The sequence below is a fragment of the Rhinoraja longicauda genome, chromosome 26, assembly GCF_053455715.1.
Source record: "Rhinoraja longicauda isolate Sanriku21f chromosome 26, sRhiLon1.1, whole genome shotgun sequence".
Lineage (NCBI taxonomy): Eukaryota > Metazoa > Chordata > Chondrichthyes > Rajiformes > Arhynchobatidae > Rhinoraja > Rhinoraja longicauda.
Window position 1 is genome coordinate 27,757,595 of NC_135978.1, and position 17,531 is coordinate 27,775,125.

The following is a 17,531-nucleotide window of genomic DNA, read 5'->3' on the forward strand; positions in this document are numbered from 1 at the left end:
AACGAAACGCTAGCTTCTATGTAATATGTACGTACATTAAAATGATTATGTTCATTGAAAAACAATTATAAAACAATGGAACGGAATGCAAAACATTAGTAAATGCATGGCAGAAAAGGAGCTGTTTAAATTTAATCAGGTTTTTTTTTTCAACAATTAAGATTTTATTCGAGAAGGTGGATGCATGCTACGTACTCGGTCCTAGAGAGATTACATTGTGTTTACTAATGTAACTATGCACAGAAAAGTCAGTGGTCTAATTGCTTTTCTGTGGTAGTTACTGTGATTCATACTTACAGCAACAGAAGCCCACTGCCATGCAAAACAGTGACTGGTTGGCGTCTGATCATGAGAGCGACAGCAGCCAATAAGCACAGAAAATAAAGCAGAAGACAAAGCACCACCAATCAATGTCAGAGTAGCCATGTTAAACAGCAGCTACCTATCCCAACAGGTGACACTAAACATACATACTCAACAAATGGGTTATGAACAATGAAAGATCGTGCACCTTTTATCAGTGCCTCTTCCCTCTTCCCCCTCCCCATAAACTGTATCAGAATAGTCCAATCTACCAAAATGCAAAATACTCAACATCATTTCACTCAGAAAGTTGAGTAACAGCATTACTTCATCCAATTAATGTGCACAACAGAAAGAAACAATACCATGGTCTACTTTCAGTTAAACGGGAAACTAAAACTCAAAGGTCTCCATTAGCTTATCACTGATACTCCTTTATGTGTTTCTGAAAATAAAATCTCCTTTTCCCTCCATAATCTGCAAAGGGGCATTCATGGTCTCATGCTAGATTTTGCACAATGGCCATTGAAAATCTAAAGTACCAGCGATAAGACAAGCACAGACATTTACCTGTTCCATCCAGTTGTGCAGTACCAATTCAACACAAATGTGTAAAAAGACTACAATGTAAAACAAGCACACACACAGAGTACGTATCCAATGTAAAATTTATAAAGATCAAACTGTCCATACTACAAGCCATTACTACAAGGCTGAAAAGCTCTTGTACCAAATATATATTTTTGTCCAATACTTATTGTGGTCCAAAAGACAGTTGAACAGGTACATGGATAGGGAAGGGTTGGAAGGGTATGGGCCAAATGCAGGCAGATGGGACTAGTGTCGAAGGAGCATCTTGATCGGCACGGGCAAGTTGGGCCAAAGGGCATGTTTCCATGCCATATGAACCCACGGAATCATGCCAATTGCCAGGGAGAGCATTGGATACGAAAACTTAGATTTGTGAACCAAAAACAAAAATAGTTCAATAATTTAAATAATGGAAGCAATACGATGCTCAACGCTCAATCCTGAACCAGTAAGATGTATAGGTCTGATGAGAACATCATGCATTTTATTTTGTGATGTTAACAGGACATAATGGAGTGGCGCTTCAAAAGTTACTTCCGCAAAGGATTATGTTTAACTGCCACAAGAATTCTATCCATGGCCTCTGCAACTAAGCTTGCTTGCAGACTGTACCCAACTTTGGAACAGCTCGGTTGAATGGAAGAGATCTGCACTCTTGAATGGAATTGATGTGAAATATAGGGAAAGAAGCATCTTGGATTTAGAACTATTTAATTGTATTTGTGATCATATATAATAGTTACCTTGAAAAGCATTTTGGCAACTGCACCTATCATGCCCAATTTACATTGCCGTTAAACCACATTGGCTAGCAATTGAATTTGGCTGTGGAATTTGCTACTGAACATAAAGTGCAGTGCGCGCATTGTCAAAAACTGCTTAATCCTTGACTTCCAGGAAAGAGATAGCCCCTCAGAGATAATAAAAATCCAGTCACACCTTCACAATATGTCAGCACACTTGTCCGCTAATAAGAATTTAACATCAGTTTCAAGACATTGTTTTATGCTGGTTTAAGCAATTAAAAGAGAAAACTGTGCACACAGCATAATTAACACCTTTGCCAGCGCAGTCATCTGTCTTTGTCTACCCCTCTGAATGGACCCTGCGGAACTAAGATTAACAATTTTCTCTTCACTTAATTTTTCTTTCTCTCACTCAGTCCTGGAAAATTCAGGAAAATATTCACACATATCAACTTTTTGCAGCACATCACTTTTGTATTCACTTACAATTCAAAAGCTAATATTATGCTGCAAAAAAAAAAACAACTCGAAGAAAATATTTCTTTACTATGAGGAGTTAAAAAAACAATAATCACTCCAATCCACCCAACACTAATTATTAGAAATCTTATTTTCTAACCCTTGCAAATGTATATGTTTACTTATATTTGCGATGGAGTGATTAAAAAAAATTATGCTGGAAATTATATCTCAGACAAACGGTTGTGGAAAAACTGCAGCAATGGCATAATGGAAACATTCAAATCATCCAACAAGGAACTGATTAACCGGCATACCGGTGTCATACGCAAGGGAGCATGCGTGCTGCAACTCTGCATCACCCTGCTCAGAGTTTCTGCCAACATGCTTCTGAGTTCTCCTGAGTAACAGTACACGGCATCAATCTTGGGCCACCAATCCACTGCAGACTGAAGAAAAGGAGAGAAAAGAGAAAATTACACACAATTCACCGAAACAAAGTTCAACTCAATGATCTTGCATCTATTCCTTCACCATCCAGAAGAGGGCAGAGAGTTTGCACATTTCGAAATCCAATGTTTCCCTGCAGATTTCTATCACGTGCATAGAATGGTTTTATATATTTTTTCATCTTAATAAACATCAGGAAACTACTGATGTCACATCGTTTGCAATTTTAAGCTGTCAACATGTTCGCATCGGAATATCTGACAGAAAACTAATGGCCAGGATTGGATCAGGTTGGATTGAGTCTCAGATGGCAAAGGTGAAATACAGACATTTTAAACAATTCTTCACTAAGCAGCATATGACAGCCTTTTCCAATAGATTCTAGGAATTGATGTAGTCCACTAATTTTATATGAATGCAGCTTTGTGTAGAAACTTGTCGAATAAATCATTTAAAAATTAGTTACACAATTGAACTCCACTGACCTGCTTGAAAACATTCCTTACAAGTTTCCAATTGGTTTAAGACAGTGCAAACTTTATTTTGTTTATATTGTAACTTTTCTGTCATATGAAAATGGTTTTGATAGTTGTACAAAAGGCAAGGGTCAATTATATGCTGGAAAAATTAAAGAAATCTTTCCAGGATTAAAGATAAATTAATAGCCTTGTCTCCATTAAAAGTTGTAAAGTGAACGGGAGGGGATAAGGAAATAAATTTCCTTTCCAATCGATGTAGGAAATTCAGTTTGCCTATTTGTTTCTTTGGTCAGGAAATAATCAAGTCTGAAGAAAGGTCTTGACCCGAAATATCACCTATCCATTTTCTCCAGAGATACTCCAGGGTGGTGAATCTGTGGAATTCATTGACACAAAAGGCTGTGGAGGCCAAGTCAAAGGATATTTTTAAGGCAGAGATAGATTCCCAATTAGTACGGGTTTCAGGGGTTACGGGGAGAAGACAGGAGAAGGGCATTAGTAGGGATAGATCAGCCATGATGGAATGGCAGAGTAGACTTGATGGGCCGAATGGCCTAATTCTGCTCCTTGCACTCATGAACTTATGGAGCCTGACCTACTAAGTTACTCCAGCATTTTGTGTCTATCTTTGGTATCCACAGTTCCTTTTTATTACAAGTAATCTGCATTCCAGCAGTACTGGCAGATGAAGAGTGTTACCAGGTTTAAGTCATCTTAGATCAGCATTCTCAGGAGAACCAGGAAAAAGAATAGAGAGTAATGAAAATCGCCAATGGAGAAATCTTTGAGTTTTAAACATTCATTGGCTTATATTAAGCATTTGAGGCCTTCAGACAACAATGGAAAGTAATGCCATTTTCCAAATCTACAGCTTGTAACAATTTAGGATTACGTACATTTAGCTTTTGCATTACATGTTGTTCTGCTGTACGTAAGAATTTCAATATTCTGTTTCGGTACATAAGACAATGAAACGCCCTCAACTCAAGAGTACAATTTTGAACTGGTTGGAGTAAAACAAAATTGCCAGCACCCACACTACAGGTTGACACTGGATAATGTAGTTAAGCACAGCACATATAATAGGTTTGTTGGGTACAAAATGGATTTCCGTGACACACTATACCACTTACAGGACTTGTGTTTTAAACTGTTAGTCGGCTTTTCAATCTTTTCCCCATTCCCAAAACATCCATTCTGTTCAAAGTAATTGTTTATAAATGCATAAATACTACAGCAATTTAAAATGGTAAATGAAAGTCATTGCTACTGGAAAACTACATAACAGAACCATTATTTAGGGGACAAAAATAGGTGATTCTTGGGGGAGATTCATTCTTTCAGGGGGGGGGAGCAGGTCACTAGTCTGTCTCCTGTGATGGAGATGGTGAGGTCCAGAAACGGGAGGGAGATGTCAGAGATAGTCCAGGTATATTTAAGGGCAGGGTGGAAATTGGAGGTATATGAAGTCAGTGAGTTCAGCATGGGTGCAAGAGGTAGCACCAATGCAGTCGTCGATGTAGCGGAGGTAGAGTTCGGGGATGGGGCCGGTGTACGTCTGGAACAGGGATTGTTCGACGTACCCGACAAAGAGGCAGGCGTAGCTAGGGCCCATGCGAGTGCCCATAGCTACGCCTCTGGTTTGGTGGAAGTGGGAGGAGTCAAAGGAGAAGTTGTTGAGGGTAAGAACCAGCTCTGCTAGGCGGAGGAGAGTGTTGGTCGATGGGGATTGGCTGGTTCTACGGTCGAGGAAGAAACGGAGGGCTTCGAGACCATCCTTGTGGGGGATGGAAGTGTAGAGTGACTGGACATCCATGGTGAAGATGAGGGAGTGGGGGCCTGGGAACCGGAAGTTATCCAGGAGATGGAGAGCGTGTGAGGTGTCTTGGACATAGGTGGGGAGGGATCTAACCAGGGGGGATAGGATGGAGTCGAGGTAGGTAGAGATAAGTTCGGTGGGGCATGAGCAGGCAGAGACAATGGGTCTGCCGGGACAGTTGTGTTTGTGGATTTTGGGTAGGAGGTAGAATCGGGCCGTGCTTGCTCATACTGAAGCCATTAAATTGAAAACTAAAATTTCTGAAATTATTTATAACCTTTTCCTACATTATTACTTCAGATTTCCTCTCTGCCGAAGTCCTGTACTTTCTTAATGGTCTGGACAACTGTCAATACCTGTAAGCTAAAGGTATTCTTTCGAATATTTACTTTGCTATAATTCATCTTCGAAATAGAGGACTTTATGGAGCAGCTGTCATTTGAATCAAATATAAACTCTTGAGCCCACGTAAGAACAGAACAAAATCCAAAAACCGCTCTTAGCATTAAGTGCTCATATTCTTATACAAAAAGGTACTGTGCCTTTTCATCCAGAGATGAGACATCTAGTTCCAATTCCACTCATCATATACCCTCAAACAAGAAAAGGAGGCTAAGCTTAGCATGAAAAATGCCGTTCAATTCTTCCCCAAACCCACCATGAATACTAGACGTAGCTGGTGAGGTGCAGAAAAAAAGAACTGCAGATGCTGGTTGACAAAAAAAAGGCACAAAGTGCTGGAGTAACTCAGCGGGTCAGGCAGCATCTCTGCAGAACATGAATAGGTGACATTTCAGGACCCTTCTTCTGCCTGATTGCAAGTGGGGAGGGAAGAAAGCTTAGTGATAGGAGGGGCATTGAGATTGTTTGAGATATCTCCCATTTTCATTGTTTTATTGTAACATGAACTGACAGGGGTCTTTGGAGGCATCACAAATACAGTAAATGTCACAACTTGCAAGTACAAAATGTTTAAAATGTCTTCATTGCTCAAGGTGACAAGTTGTGTCTGATTTAGTTGTGTAACCCCTGAATGCAGCTGACAGTCTGCAGACTTCAACAATCTCAAGTGAAACAGTAATGTGGATGTATCATTAAATGAGACACAACATCAAATGTTAAGAAAGCAATCATATAACAAAAAAAAATTAGCCCGCGTCACCTGTATCCACCTATCACTTGCTTGACGTTGTCCCACCCATGCCCATCTCGCAGTTTTCTCCCTTCTTCTACAATAAATCCCGTCCCGAAACATCGCCTTCTAGAGTGGCTGCCTGACCTGCTGAGTTACTCAGAGCATTTGTCTCTTTTTTTAAAAATGTTAACAGCATTTCCTTAATTTTGGAACATCAGGAAAAAGGTCCAACATTTAGTTCCAACTAAGCATTTGTGGCCTTTTATTTCCAATCTTGGTTTCACAGCCTGCGTCCGACACCATCATGGAGATACCGAAGGTGAATTCAGAAATACGCAACACCTTTAACAAATTAATTGAAGCAGACAGGAGGGCGAGTCAACTCAATGGCACAGATAGTAGAGCTTCTGCCTCTCAGTTCCAGCAACAAGGGCTCAATATTGACCTTGGGTGCGGTGTGTGTGTGTGTGTGTGTGTGTGTGTGTGTGTGTGTGTGTGTGTGTGTGTGTGTGTGTGTGTGTGTGTGTGTGTGTGTGTGTGTGTGTGTGTGTGTGTGTGTGTGTGTGTGTGTGTGTGTGTGTGTGTGTGTGTGTGTGTGTGTGTGTGTGTGTGTGTGTGTGTGTGTGTGTGTGTGTGTGTGTGTGTGTGTGTGTGTGTGTGTGTGTGTGTGTGTGTGTGTGTGTGTGTGTGTGTGTGTGTGTGTGTGTGTGTGTGTGTGTGTGTGTGTGTGTGTGTGTGTGTGTGTGTGTGGTACTTCCTGTTAACTGGTAGGTTTCCTCTCACAAACTAAAGACTTGCCGGTGGTAGGTTAATTGGTCAGAATTGTAAACCAGCATCTGGAGTTCCTCCCTACACAACTTTAAAGTCAGCTGCTCCCAAAAATCAGAGGATATATACATGTTAAAATATTACTCCATCCAATCCTTTCCACCATGAGATTCTGGAACATATTTACATTCTTGTTTTAAAAAGTGAAACATGCTTTTTTGGCTGGGGTCAAGGGAAACAATCTTGCAAAGAACCATGAAATTATTCCATTTCCAAACATGCCCAGAGAAACGATGAATGAATGCTTTAAAACGGCATTCTCACTACCAGCTATTTTAATTACATTATAAGGTCAGTGAATATTTCATTGGCAATGTTTGAACCTCATTTCTACTCAATTGGACGAAAGATCATCATTAAGCTTTGGACCACTGAAGAATTTCAGAACAGAAATACTTTTGCTATAGACTTAATTTGGGAACATGGATCTCTCAGAACCTAGCATCATGTAGACTTGATTAGATTGAGCACAATCTGGACCATAGGTGGGATATGTTGGCTCTACTCCACTTGCAATAACAAAGACCAACTCTGATGGAAAAATTAATCTCATCTCTTCAACTGACGGCTGACAGAGGTTCACCTGCACCTCCTCCAACCTCATCTATTGCATCCGCTGCTCCAGATGCCAACTTATTTACATCGGCGAAACCTAGCGCAGGCTCGGCGATCACTTCGCTCAACACCTGCGCTCGGTCCGCGTTGGCCAAACTGGTCTCCTGGTGACCGAGCACCAACTCCCCCTCCCATTCCCAGTCTGACCTTTCTGTCATGGGCCTCCTCCAGTGCCATAGTGAGGCCCACCGGGAATTGGAGGAACAGCACCTCATATTACGCCTGGGCAGCTTGCAGCCCAGTGGTATGAACATCGACTTCTCTCACTTTAGATAGTTCCTCTGTCCCTCTCTTCCCCTCCCCCTTCCCAGATCTCCCTCTATCTTCCTGTCTCCACCTATATCCTTCCTTTGTCCCGCCTCCCCGACATCAGTCTGAAGAAGGGTCTCGACCAGAAAAGTCACCCATTCCTTCTCTCCTGAGATGCTGACCTGCTGAGTTACTCCAGCATTTTGTGAATAAATACCTTCGATTTGTACCAGCATCTGCTGTTATTGTCATACTATTTTGCCTTCCTGCCAAGTGTCAATCATTTCTATTTCAGATTTTTGGTTAGAAAATTTGCCTTGAGCACTCAATGGAAAGGCTCTGTCAAAGAACACAAATTTTTTGAGGTGGTCCCAATATACTTCAATACTTATATTCAAACTCAGGAGAAAAGAAATATTTAAACAGAGGAAAGTCCCCAAGCTTCCAGTTTGGAAACGCATCTCAGAAGTTACATCAGGAGAAATGTTCATAAACTAGTTTTTTGCCAGTAAAAAAATCCATGAGGTTTCAGTAAAATGCAGTTCATATTTAACTTCACGTTACGATTTTACCAAAACACAAGTTTGTATGCGACGTCAATAACTTCCATTCATATCTACTTGCACAGCGGCAGGATAATTGTTTTCCGTGGAATACAATACTTACATTTGTAATAATTCTGTGCAATGAATTAACCAGCACATAATGAAAGGTTGGAGGTGAAGATGGTGCCAAACAGACCTGCAACAAGAGACAGTAGTTCATGTCAGCAAGAGGATATCTAAAATACGATCCACCACATACATTGAAGAGAAACACAGTGGTTCAAAAACTAATCGGCCCGCCACTCTTTTGGTTAACATCTGCCGGCTCCCACATCCCAAAGAGGTGCAGGGCTGTAGGTTAATTGGTCTTTATAAATTGTCCCGAGTGTGTTGGGAGTGGATGGGAAATTGGGATAACGTGGAATGAGTGAACTACAGTCGGTGTGGACTTGGTGGGCCAAAGGGCCTGCTCCCATGCTATATATCTCTAAAACGTCTTCACACTCCTCTCCTAACTGTCCTGGAGGCCACTCACATTGTCGAAAAATTATTGAAAGCTCACTGCTTTGTCCATGGACAACAATCAATCTGAGGGTTTTCGATCAGAAACATCACCGACCCATGTTCTCCAGAGATGCTGCCTGACCTGCTGAGTTATTCCAGCACGTCTTTTTTTTTAAAATAAACCAGCATTTGCATTTTCGTATTTCTACACTAAATTGAATTATTCAGTCATTTTTTATTTTATTTAGTTGAACATATTTTTCTATCCCCTGCTTCTATTGTTCCATCTTGCAATCTTGCACCTCTTTCTCAGTTCCACTGAATAACGTGATTATGGTACTGGAGCAATTATTTTATAAGCTGCCATGAAGCTCCACACACAGTTGAAGTGTGCAGAGTTGTTGCACAACTGTTTGTGGACCGCTAATAAAGGTCACCAGTACAAATCTGGCGGCCAGTCCGAAGAAGGGTCGCAACCCGAAACGTCCCCACCCATGTTCTCCAGAGATACTGCTAGACCAGCTGAGTTACCCCAGCACTTTGTGCCCTTTTACGGCAATTAATCTGGTTACTTTTAAGACATAATGCCTTGTAAACTATTGGATTTACAAAATTCTTTCTGGGGAATATTCGGCAGGTGAATTTGCTAAAACTGCATGCATTACATTAATTTTAATTAAAACAACTCATATGTATAACTACTTAAAATCCCTTGGTGTAGGTTAATAAAAGGTAGTTGGTGGACATGTGTGAAAGGTAACAAATTTCAGGGCACAGGAAAATGAGAAGGGGGAAAATGGGATGGTGGAAAGGCTCCCTGGGAGTCATCAGAAACCCAAAGGGCCGAATGGCTCCTGTGTCAGCATAAATAGAACATTTACTTGCCAATCACAAGATGTCATTATCCACTTCTGGATTCCCAATGCACCATGCAGTCAATATACTGGTCAACATCATTCAACATACTGTACAAATATTCATGCCTTCTGAAGATAGACACAAAATGCTGGAGTAACTTAGCGAGTCAGGCAACATATCTGGAGAAAAGGAATAGGTAACGTTTCGGGACGGAACCCTCCTTCAGACCCGAAACGTCTCGACCTGAAACATCATCTACTCCTTTTCTCCAGATATGCCCCCTGACCCACTGAGTTACTCCAGCATTTTGCGTCTATGTTCGATGTAAACCAGCATCTGCGGTTGCTTCCGACACCTAATGCCTTGTGAAATGGTTTTCAAGTTGTTCAGACACACAGAACGTACTTATCAAGCGCCAGTCATTATGAGCATCCTATATTATCTCCTTAAAAATATATTCAATCTATGGCAAGTGATAAGACTTTCACACTCTCCCAATTCCAACTGAATAAACAAACATAGACGAGATTAGACACAAAAAGCTACGGAAACTCAACGGGACAGGCAGCATCTCTGGAGAGTAGGAATAGGTCGACCCGAAACGTCACCCATTCCTTCTCTCCAGAGATGCTGAGTTACTCCAGCTTTTTGTGTCTATCGTCAGTTTAAACTAGCATCTGTAGTTCCTTCTTAAACATAGACGAGGGTCTGATTGTTCAATCTTTCCCTCATTAATCCCGTACCAGCACAAATCACACGTCTAATTCCCAGTCACAATTATATCTACGCAGCACCAACAAAACACATCCACATCCAAGAACATTACAAGTTGCACCAAGAGTGGGCGGGGTTGAGTAATAAGAAGGGCCAAGTTCATTGCATTGTAAATGTCCACAAGGATCAGAAGCTGTTCCCTGCTCATGGAATTCCACAATACACTATGCAACAAGACATTGCAGGCTCCCAATGCCAATCAAGTTTTTAATGCCAATTTATAGCCTTTTATTAACAATTTCTGGACAATCCTTCCTATTATTTCAATAGTTATATGATTTTTTTTAATATAAACCCACCATGGAAGTTAAAAGACAAAAAAAAATTATTTCATGAAACAAGCATTGCTGGATACCTTGAAGTGACTATTGTTATGAGGGTTGATACGAAAACAGGAAACAAAACAATCTATCATGAGATCCACATCTGCACTCTGGCTGCCAGCACCTCTGGAGAAAGGCTTGCAAGGATTGAACAACAAGGCCTGCAAAAAAAACAACACAGAAATTACTGAGACAAAGAAATATTATGTCGTTCGTGTAATGAAATTATCTGAAGTGTGTGGAGCATTTAACTTTATTTGATCAGTTTCAGAACTTCTGTTAAAACTTCCTTGAAGTGTTTTTCCTTCATTTTTCAAGTTTACTTTTTGAATTGAGGTCAAAACAGTCAAACAGTTTTGGGCTAAATCAGAATAGTGTTGGCAGGAACAGTAAAAAATTTAAAAAGTCACATAACTAACTACGCAAAGCATCCCTGCCAGGAGGAATCCAAATAAATCATCGTCTGTGCTCCTGAGAGCTTCAGCACGCATTAATCATTGTGCAGTTTGTTGACCTGATACAGCCACCAAGGTCAGTTTTAATTGTCCTTACAGAAACATAATGCCCAGTGTCAAACAAGATAGTTGTTGACGTGCTTAACTTTAGAGGAGAAAACATGCAGCCGGGTGTTTAAATGATGAAACACTTTTCCTAAATTTCCATTCTGGGTTTCAACTGAATGCAAGAAACCTTGATTATCGTCATCCTAATAATTATAGAATTTGAAAGAAGACAGCGTGGAAGAGCGAAATGTATTTTCAAGTTTTCATTATCTCCCAGAATCAGGTAAATTTCTCCAAGAATCTCTGAAGTAATTAATAGATTCATTAGGGGGTGGAGCTACATCCCACAATCTGTCCTGAATCAATCAGATCAAGTAACCACTGGCATCAAGTCTACAAACGTCCATTCTGTTCGAGGGATATGGGCCAAATGCAGCCAGGTGGGACTAGTGTAGATGGGGCATATTGGTCGGTGGGGGGACTTTGACCCGAAAGGCCTGTTTCTATGCTGTGTGACTCCCTTCACCCCCTCTAGTTCAGGTAGACAATCTATCTTTTTGCAGCATTAAATTACGAGCATTTTGAAAAGAAAATATTTTGGGTACAGATCTGACACAGTCTTCAAATTTTATATTTGAGAATTGACTCGGTGCAATCAAACTATATGCAGTTCAGTTCACAACCAAAATTTAAATCATTTTGAGAACGCTTGGGAACAATTAACCTGGCTCGCCAAGGATGTGTTCAGTTCTAATTGCACAAAAATAATTCATTTTATAACTTTCCTAATAATTTAAACCTGTAATTTGTACTGTTATGGTTTCTTAATCAACAGAGAATTCTACTTTGGAAATGAAGTGAGCATGTCAAATGCAGAGGTAACAAACCCACTTTCGGCTCACATTTTTGGCTTCCTGCCAGAGGCCTTGTCATAAAGAATCCTATCAGCAGCCCCTAACAGATGCCCCATGTTGGGTCACATAAAGTTAAGTCAAACTATCTTACTAAGTCAAAAATGGTGGCTTGGTGGGCACGACCAACATTTATTAAATCCCTAGTCTTCAAGTCCACATATCTTGCACTCCCCCCCAATCATTCAAGACATGACAGACTGTTCCCCAAATTGCTCAACAGTAATTGTATCCAGATGCATAACATTACTTAACACCAATCTTCCCTGACACAAAATCTTGCCCCACCCCGATCATTCCTTCTCACCACACCCATCTGGCAGAATATACAGAAGATCTATAGCACGACTTTCGCTCTGTTATCAGCCTTCTGTTATTATGGTCCTTCCATAAGCTAGGGGATTGTCCAATTTACCTTTACCCCATTGTAGACATTGGACTTTGTCTATGAAACTGGTACACTACAATGCTAAGAAATATATTCTGCACTCTGTATCTTCTCCTTTGCTCTACCTGTTGTACTTGAGTATGACATGATTGTATTTATGTATAGAATTATTTAATCTGATTGGATAGGATGCAAAACACAACTTTATCTCAGGATACGTGACAATAATAAAACTAAACTGAAAATCCTCCTGATTATCTCAAGAAGTGGAAATCAAGAGGATATGTAGTCACGAAACCCACATCATTCACTTCCCTGATGCAAAATACTGGCATATAAATCAGTTGGATCAACAATACTGGCATAACTTTTTAGTTTAAATAAGGATGCCAAAAACAACTCAATCTTCAAACTGCTGAAACAATTCCACCCTCCAGTCTACCCTTCCCAAATTCATTATAGAATCTTCTTTCATCAATTCATTCAAAATCAAAATGCATAACCAAAATTAATTGGTTCATTAGTAATAGGAGCAGAATTAGGCCATTCGGCCCAGCAAGTCTACTCTGCCATTCAATCAAGGCTGGTCTTTCTTTCCCACTCAACCCCATTCTCCCTATTACCCGACACGCGTAGTAATCAGAAATCTGTCAATCACCGTCTTAAAAATATCCATTGACTTGACCTCCACAACCTTCTGTGGCAATTAATTCTGCAGATTCACCACCCTGATTAAATAAATTCTCCTCATCTCCTTTTTAAAAGTATGTCATTTTATTCTGAGGCTATCGCCTATGGTCCTAGACTCTCCCACATGTGGAAATATCCTCTCCACATTCACTCCATCCAAAACATCTTCATTTGGTATGTTATCAAGATGCATCTTCACTTGGTAAATGAGCACATGTTGAAGCAGTGGATATCATGATCTGCAGTAACATACCTTTAGGTCAACAACCATGGACTGAACCTGAAAGCAGATAACCGAGTTGTCCTCCCAGCTGATGTACGTGGAGGCCTTGCAAAGTTTAACGCACGCTATAGCCGCGCTCTCAGTTAGTTGTCGACTACTACCATGACCAGCGAGAGCTTTCTTCACGTTGTCCAGGAACAGCTTCTGCACAAAGTTCGGGGAATCAATGAGACAAGACAAGTCAAACCTCCAGCCATTCCACTCATTTACACATTGATGCCCTTCAGATCCAATAACAAGGAAAAACATCACGACAGGAATAAGAAGTCTTTTGGGGCAGCACAGTGGCGCAGCACAGTGGCGCAGCGAGAGAGTTGCTTCCTCACAGTGCCAGAGATCTGGGTTTGATCCCGACTATGGGTGCTATTTGTACAGAGTTGGTACGATCTCCCTGTGACTGCGGCTGCTCCACCTTCCTCCCACATTGCAAAGACAATCAGGTTTGTAGGTTAACTGACTTCTGCAAATTGTAAATTGTCCCTAGTGTGTAAGATAGTGCTAGTGTGCGGGATGATCACTGGTCAGCATGAACTTGGTGGGCCGAAGGGCCTCTTTCTCAGTATCTCTAAAGTCTAAAGGAAAAAGACTTAAACTGAAAGTAAAAACGTCAAAGAAATCTGTTTATTTGATTTCGATTCATAGAATTATCACAGCACAAGGTCATATATCTCATCGAGTCTACACCAGAGTAACCCAGTATTTATATTCAGTATTGGGAATAGAAAGCAGGATCAACCGAGTCTTTCCTAACTTGGAAAACGTTCACTCAGTTGGAAGCCGCCTGAATGAACTCTCTATTGACCTTAATCAAAATCAGTAGATTGATCTTGCTCATCCACGTGTTTCCAGTCACATAATGAGCTCATGCATGACAACAGGGCCTTGAGCAGCTTAATCAAGTAACGTGGCTGGATCTATGCCAAAGCCCCAACTGCTCTGACAGTCAGCAAATCCATACATCCATTATTACCAGTTGAATGTCTCAGATATTATAAAATCGTAAAGAATATTGGAAGTGAAATTTAGTTTTTGTTTTGGAGAGAGGCCCGGCGGCCCATTGAGCCCACGCCGACCATCGATCACCCATTCACCTCTCCCCCGTTGAGGTGATTGGACATTAACTCAGGAACTGAAGCTCTACAATGCTGAGAATTATACTCTGCACTCATTATCTTCTTCTTTGATCTATCTATTGCACTTGAGTTTGAACTGATTGTATCTATGTATAGTATATCTGATCTGTTTGGAGAGCATGCAAAACAAACCATTTCACTGCAGCTTGGTACATGCGACAACCCAAACCTAATAAACCTAAACAATAATTCCATGCCTTCCCACTTTCGCTCTCATTCCCAACACACCTGGGCGATTTTCAGAAGCCGATTAACCGACAAACCGGCACGTCTTTGGGATGTGGGAGAACCCAGAAGAAACCCATGCGGTCACAGAGAGAACGTGCAAACTCCACACAGGTAGCAGCCGAGGCAAGGATCAAATCCGGGCCTCTGATGTTGTGAGGCAGCAACTATACCAGCTGCATTACTGTGCCTCTCCTAATAAAGCTTAAGTAAAGGATAACAAAATAACACAATAAACTAAAGATTGATAAAACTGAAAAATTTGCACGTAGCTACGTGACAATTAAAAATATTAAACAAACTACCAACAACTAAAATATTAACCATTCTTCTCCATAGCCATGCAATCCACATTGAAATCAATGGGCTCACTGATGTTACACCAGTTTAACCTGGTGTCTGCAGCATGGCTCCATGGAGCACAAGTGAAAAATGTCAGAACTCAATCAATAGGTTTGTAAGTAGGGCATGTGTGTGGGTGTCTGAAAATGAAGACATTAATGCTGTGATATGATATAAAATATCAGGGAAAAAAATGCCATCGTAGCAGAACACACTTGACCAAGTTGTGCATGAAACCATTCAAATTTACGCACTAACTCTGGATCCAAAACATTACACTTTGAGTCCAAAACACATGCTATATGTTCCCGTTAAGATGGAAGACATCCTGCATTTTACATTTCTAGACTTGTTGCTGGCCAGCTGTCTGTTCAGGAAATGAGCATACTCCAACAAGAAATCTGCACTACATTCGTTCCCAGGTTGTTAAGTAGAACAGTACAGTGCTCCTTAAGTAAAAAGGCTCAGTAGCAGAGCTGCCTCAAAGCTCCTGACAACCAACTTCAATTGCGATGTAGATACAAAGAACTATAGATGCTGAAATGCTGGAGTAGCTCAGCAGGTCAGGCAGCATCTCTGGAGAACATGGATAGATGACGTTTCAGGTCGGGACACTTCTTCAGACTCAATTGTGACCGTGCCTGCTGTCAACGTGGAGTTTGCACGTTCACCCCATGACCGCATGCATTTCCCCAGAGTGCTTCAGTTTCTTCCCACATCTTCGCTGATAGGTTAATTGACTGCTGTAATTTAGTTGCTGGGTTAATAGAGACTGTAAATTGTAAGCGTAGGTGCGTGGTTGGAGAATTTCGAAGAGAGGTGGGAAGTGGTTGATGGGGATGCGAGAAGTAAAAAATGGATTAAGTGAAAATGGATGCTTGAGGTTTAGTTTCGATGTGCTTGTCTAAGAGGCTATTTCTCTCACTGCAGATGAGAGAATAAATGGAATGGGTTAATCTTTAATACACAAGGAATACATCTGATTCCTTACCTACAGGGATTGATTGAATGGAAGATATAACTTGGAAACATGTTCTACGGCCTATAGAGACCATTAATCACCCATTCCCACTAGTTCTGTTATCCCACTTTCTTATCCTTCCCGGCACACTTGGAGCAACTTAGAGGCCAATTAACCTACAAACCCAAACATCTTTGGGACATAGGAGGAAATCAGGGCACCCAAAGGAAACCCACGCAGTCACAGGGAGAACATGCAAACTCCACACAGACAGCACAGGCAGTCAGGATCGAGCCCGGGTCTCGAGCGCTGGGAGGCAGCAGCTCAACAAGCTGCACCACTGTGCCACCCTTAAAGTTAACCAAACTCAACCAAGGTAGCAGGAACAGCACTAATTTGTCCAGGTGTCGCTAGATTAGGAAGAGTATTTTCTTCAATAGTCTACAGAATAAATTTAAATTTCTATAGAAGTGTGTACAGTCACAGTTAATGCTTTAGATGGATGTTTTGAAACTTCTTGCTTGAAGTTTAAATAAAGTGGTAAAGAAGGCTTTCGGTACATCGACCTTCATTAGTCAGGGCTTTGAGAATAGAAGTTGGAACATTATGTTACATCTGTACAAGATGTTGATGAGGCCACGTTTGGAGTATAATGTTCAGTTTTTCCCACTCTGCTTTTGGAAGGATGTCATTAAACTGGAAAGAGTGCAGTGAAGATTTATGAGGAAGGTGCCACCAGTCGAGGGCCTGAGCTATAAGGTTGGGCAGGCTGAGAGGTGATCTTATAATGGTGTATAAAATCAGGGTTCAATGGCTACTTTATTATCAGACCAGTGAGGTTATTGCCATAAGTACAATCTCCAGTTAGCACAAAATGCATAGAAATAGCCCACTGTGTCTATGCGCAATAGTCACCAGGTTTTGGCGCCATTTCACATGAGAGGAATAGATTGAGTGAAAGCACACAATTGTTTACCCAGTGCAGGGGAATCACGAAAAAGGGAACATAGGTTTAAAGTGAGAGGGGTAGAATTTAATAGGCATTCAAGGGGCAACTGTTTCACTCACAGGGTGGTGGGTAAATGGAATAGGCTCCCCGAGGTGATTGCTGAGCAGGTACATTAACAGTACCTCAGCTGCACGGAGACAGAAAGGAAAGCTCTACAGCGGGTAGTCCATAGAGCTCAGAGGGCCATCGGAACACAGCTACCAGACTTGGAGGGCATCTACAACACACGATGCCTCAGAAAAGCCACCAGCATCCACAAAGACTCTTCACACCCCTGCAACAGTCTGTTCGAACTCCTTCCATCAGGCAGACGATACAAGGCCTTCTATGCCCGCACCTCCAGACTCAGGAACAGCTTCATCCCCAGGGCCATAGCTGCTATGAACCGGTCCTGCTGAGCCGGATGGC

The 17,531-nt window shown here is 41.3% G+C and overlaps 1 protein-coding gene across 8 annotated transcripts in view; it reads right to left on the reverse strand.

Moving 5' to 3' along the window:
• Positions 1 to 17,531, reverse strand: part of nf1a (neurofibromin 1a) — a 306,791-nt gene that overhangs the window by 210,517 nt on the left and 78,743 nt on the right. For 7 of the 8 annotated variants that reach the window (XR_013548929.1, XM_078422133.1, XM_078422136.1 and 4 more), the window contains exons 9-12: positions 13,424 to 13,597; positions 10,711 to 10,839; positions 8,341 to 8,415; positions 2,417 to 2,548 (exon numbers count right to left, since the gene is read on the reverse strand). Coding sequence is in view for 6 of the 8 variants with exons in the window: in XM_078422133.1 (XP_078278259.1) it covers positions 2,417 to 2,548; positions 8,341 to 8,415; positions 10,711 to 10,839; positions 13,424 to 13,597 (510 nt within the window). In the remaining 2 variants the exon portion in view is untranslated. Of the gene's footprint in view, positions 1 to 2,416; positions 2,549 to 8,340; positions 8,416 to 10,710; positions 10,840 to 13,423; positions 13,598 to 17,531 lie in introns of those variants that run through there. The other variant, XM_078422138.1, reaches the window with a different exon arrangement.